The 4,450-nt window shown below is 45.7% G+C and overlaps 1 protein-coding gene across 2 annotated transcripts; it reads left to right on the forward strand.

The window, feature by feature from the left end:
- Positions 1–314: 314 nt before the first annotated feature.
- On the forward strand, positions 315–4,201 carry LOC147448273 (ACT domain-containing protein ACR3-like). Of its 2 annotated transcripts, XM_086524126.1 has the most exons (8): positions 315–883; positions 1,077–1,167; positions 1,661–1,706; positions 1,813–1,927; positions 2,199–2,266; positions 2,574–3,185; positions 3,261–3,365; positions 3,449–4,201. In XM_086524126.1, exons 2-8 carry the CDS (start codon positions 1,097–1,099, stop codon positions 3,791–3,793), a joined length of 1,362 nt encoding a protein of 453 aa, XP_086380252.1. In that variant the 5' UTR covers positions 315–883; positions 1,077–1,096; the 3' UTR covers positions 3,794–4,201. The 2 variants fall into 2 exon arrangements, with proteins under 2 accessions (XP_086380252.1, XP_086380253.1); XM_086524127.1 differs by lacking the exon at positions 1,661–1,706 and having other exon boundaries at positions 319–883; positions 1,769–1,927.
- The last annotated feature ends 249 nt before the right edge of the window (positions 4,202–4,450 follow it).

Here is a 4,450-nt window from a genome sequence, read left to right on the forward strand (position 1 = left end):
GCACCTCGACCCGAGCCGGTCCCTTTTCTCCGCAAACGCGCCCACCACGCTTCTCCGCATGACGACCCCAACTCTCGGGTCGTCACACTTAGTATCAGAGCCACGTTTCCGTGACGCGCCCAACCCCGGGTTGTCACATCCCGACTCCCTACCCCCGACCTGATGAGAGGCTGTAGTGGAAGCTGCAAGCAGCTTGTACAAGACAAATAATGTATGGGTTTTGTCTGTGTGCGTGAGAGGGAGAGATGGGGAAAGGCAAAAATGAGTGAGGGCAAAAGGGGGTTGGGCTGCTGCTCCTGTTGTACAGACCCATCATCATCATCGTCTTCCTCTCCATCATTCTCTTCTCTTTTCTTCCTGTGGCCCTGCCTGCGGACAACGCAGCACAATTCCTTCGCACTATTACTTGCTCTCGAGTCGTCTGCTCGATTCGACTACCACACACACACTCTTCTCTCTCTCTCTCTCTCTCTGCTCGATTCGACTACCGCACACACACGTCTCTCTCTCTCTCTCTCTCTCTCTCTCTCTCTGCGGGTGCATGTGTGTCTCTTTGTGGAAATTGTGGCTTTGTTTATTGGCATATCTTGCCCCCCTTCCCCACTGTTGACAGCCGCAAATTCATGATGTGACCCCATTTCGCTCCTCCTGAATATACCGCCATTCTCTCTCGCTTCTTCATTATTGCCTCTCTCTCTCTCTCTCTCTCTCTCTCTCTCTCTCTCGGAATATACTCCCGCCCTCTTGGGCTCCTTCCCAGCTTCCTGCGACGCGTTGCTCACCGTCCCCCTCAGTAGCCTTGGTTCAATATTCGTTAGTTCGCAGCCCCAGCTACCTCTGCTTCTTCCAAGGGTCATAAAGACATCACAAAGGCTCTCTTCTTGTGAGTCCTTTGCCCGCTCTCTTCTGTCTATCTCTCTTCGCACCTTATTGCATGTGTGCATGAATGTACAAGAAATAAGCGCAGGCAGAGAGAGAGAGAGAGAGAGAGAGAGAGCGAGAGAGCGAGAGAGAGAGAGAGAGGGAGGTAGGTTTGCGGAGCTAATGGTGCTGGGGGTGCGCATGTTGGAATGTAGAGAGAGCCAGAAAGTTCAGAATGGAGCCGGTTCGCTGGCCGTACTTCGACCCAGAATATGAGACATTAAGTCAGAGAATCAATCCACCAAGGTATGTTATCTATCTGGCTCTGTTTTCTCCTCCATACATCGATGGCTTCACTGCATTTCTGGCGGATTAGCTTCTCCCTGAATCAACTGCAGAACTTCATTTTATATCACCCACAGAGTCTGTATGTTACAGTGTCTTGAATTTTTTATGGAGTGGCTATATTACCTCACCGGTAGACCTGCACTTCAAAGCTCCTGTAATCTCTTGTTGAACCAAGAACGTCCACGAGCATGGTTGAGGTTTTGTTTCAAACAGTTTTTCTCCCCACAGGAAGCATTCTCAAGTAAAATTTCACAATAGGGAAAAAATACCATAAAGCTCCTCTTTTGGGCTTTATTTGAGTATGGTCTAGTTGAGGATGGAACATGGAACTATCTTATCTTGTATCCTTTTGCCCTAATTTTCTGAGCTTGCCATGTCACGTGGAATCAGTTTGTTCATGCCTAGTGCATATCCACCCGTTGTTTTGAGTTTCAATTTTCCTGTATCTCAGGGTGGTTATAGAAAACGAGTCATGCGAAAAGTGCACTTTAGTCAAGGTAATCCCTTGTGTTCCTTATGTACATGTGATTAACCTCTGTCTTCTCTTTGCAATGAACAGGTTGTCTCAAGTCCTTCTTATCCACAAAGAGGTTTGTTTTACAGGTTGATAGTGCAAATAAGCATGGAATCCTCCTAGAAGTTGTTCAAGTACTCACAGATCTTGATCTCACTATATGGAAAGCATACATATCCTCAGATGGCAGCTGGTTTATGGATGGTATGCATTGTATATTTGTATATGTATTTGAAGTCATGTTGTTCATGGATGATGGTCCGTCTCTGGTAGAAGCTTCTTTTCACTTCACGCTCTAGAGATCTGTCCCAGTGTGCTTGGCTGTGTATGTCCGTCTACTTTTGCTTTATGTGTGCAGTGGAATGTGTATCTTAATTTACCTCATTGGATGTTAATCTTAAAGAGTACATAAAATATGATCTTGGTAGTATTTTCCCAATCTGAGGTTGAATAACAAGGGTTTGCCTGCTTGCAGTATTTCATGTAACCGATCAGCTTGGTCACAAGCTTACGGACAAGAGACTGATTGAATTCATTCAACAGGTTTGTGAGGCCTTTGTTCATGCTTGAAAGGGCAAGTGGTATACTCTTGGAGCATGAGTTGGAGATATAACCTCACTATAAACTAGTGTGTTCCAGTTGAATTAATCATGTTGGATATCTTGTATGAGCTATTCCCTTTCCAAGAAAAAGGGGGGGGGGGGGGAGGTGTGTGTGTGTGTGTGTGTGTGTGAAGTGAGGAGTAATAAGCAAATCAACACTGGGGCCCATTGGCTTATAGATTTTGTTTGGTTATCTCTCTACAATGACATATCAATATATTGAAGATCAATAATGTTTTTGGTTGCAGTCTTTGGGTGCAAAGAGAGCCATTGCAACGCCTGAGGTTCGAACATGTTTGGGACGTACCGTGGGTGTGCAATCTATAGCTGAGCATACAGCTATAGAACTAACTGGCACAGACCGACCGGGCTTACTCTCTGAGATCTCTGCTGTACTTACGAGCTTAAAGTGCAATGTTGTGGCTGCAGAGGTTTGGACACACAATGCAAGAGTTGCTTGCGTAGTCTATATTACAGATCAAGCCAGCAGTGGCCCTATTGAAGATGCCCAAAAGCTTGCATCCATTAAGGAGCAATTCCGGAATCTTTTGAAGGCATCTGACGATCCGAAAGGTCCAAAAACCGATGTATCCATGGGCCTGACTCACACTGAAAGGCGGCTACATCAGATGATGTTTGCAGATCGCGATTATGAGGGTTCTTCACCCCCTTCGCCTACAAATTGCAGGGACCGGCCGATAATTACCATTGACAATTGTGCTGAGAAAGGGTATTCAGTTGTGAACATTCGCAGCAGGGACCGACCCAAGTTGCTTTTTGACACTGTTTGCACACTTACTGATATGCAATATGTGGTTTTCCATGCGACGATTGATTCAGACGGGCCTTATGCAATCCAGGTAAGTTTTTCTCAACAAGGGCTCCTTGGGCAATGACAGGGGCCTTACTAACTCCTGCTGCATGGAGTGGAACAGGAGTACTATATACGCCATATGGATGGGTGTACATTGGACACAGAAGGGGAGAGGCAGAGAGTCATTAAATGTCTTGAGGCGGCAATAGAGAGAAGAGTATCACAGGTACCTCTGCCAAAAGCTTTTTCATTGTGTTGTTTGTTTTTTTCGAAATCAAGGCCAAACCTTTTCCTTTTCTTATTTCCCAGGGGATCAGGCTTGAGCTGTGCACGAGCGACAGAGTAGGGTTGCTGTCAGATGTGACTCGGATTTTCCGCGAAAATGGCCTGTCTGTTGCCAGGGCTGATGTGACAACGCAGGGGAACAAAGCTCTCAATACGTTTTATGTCACTAATGCCTCAGGAGGCTCAGTGGACATGAAGATTTTAGAGGCTATGCGAAATGAGATCGGTCAACAGATACTGCATGTCAAAGATGTGCCAAAGTTGGGAATGGCGTATGCTGCAGATGCCTTAGGAAAGGGTGGCTTCTCCTTTGGAAGCCTCATCAAGTCTCAATGGGAACGGTTCTCGTCTAATATAGGATTAGTGTGAGGTATGAGAAGGGAGGATGTGAGTGACTAAGGTTCAGGAATTTAGCATGTGATGTAAGAGTGGAGATTTGCATTGTTCGGTGCACCAAGAACAGAAAGTGTCTGTATATATCTTGTTAGAGAAGCTGCAAGCATGGCAAGCTATCTTCCTTTAAAACCATCGCATGCGATTATGCGGTATATGTGGCGTGCAATTAGGATGGCCCAATCAGCTAGTACGTCTTGCTTTGCTCTTATGATTGTGTTTAAGGGCGAGCTTCAGGCTTCAAAGGTTACTCTACAGGAAGCTACTACTGATGGGTTGGTCTCTTGTTTGGGTTGGTCTGCATCTGGTAGGGATGTTTATTTGAGATGTATGACAAAGGAGCTGTATCATATATCCTAGGTATTTGAATGGCTTTGAGTTTAACTCTGTGTCCATCCTTTGCAAGTTGGAAGAGGTGGTGAAATGGGCGAGTTATTCCGTCATTGTTGGATTGTGCTTTTGATGATAATGAGATACTGAAGGTAGCATGCAATGCTGCCTGGGTTGCTCCTGGGAAAGTGGCCATTCAGAAGGTACTCAACGATTAAATAGCTTTGTTTTGTGCTAGCAGAAATGATCTGATAGACAAGGTTGTCATGGTTAGCAGAAATGATCTGATAGACTTCCCTCTGC

Source organism: Adiantum capillus-veneris, chromosome 11 (genome assembly GCF_014529385.1).
Source record: "Adiantum capillus-veneris isolate H3 chromosome 11, ASM1452938v2, whole genome shotgun sequence".
Classification (NCBI taxonomy): domain Eukaryota; kingdom Viridiplantae; phylum Streptophyta; class Polypodiopsida; order Polypodiales; family Pteridaceae; genus Adiantum; species Adiantum capillus-veneris.

Excerpts from the sequence above, each read along its gene's own strand:
- LOC147448273 (XM_086524126.1), top strand. The coding sequence starts at position 1,097 with ATGGAGCCGGTTCGCTGGCCGTACTTCGACCCAGAATATGAGACATTA. Across the intron at positions 2,267-2,573 it reads TGATTGAATTCATTCAACAG|TCTTTGGGTGCAAAGAGAGC; the intron begins GTTTGTGAGGCC and ends TTTTGGTTGCAG. Across the intron at positions 3,186-3,260 it reads ACGGGCCTTATGCAATCCAG|GAGTACTATATACGCCATAT; the intron begins GTAAGTTTTTCT and ends GGAGTGGAACAG.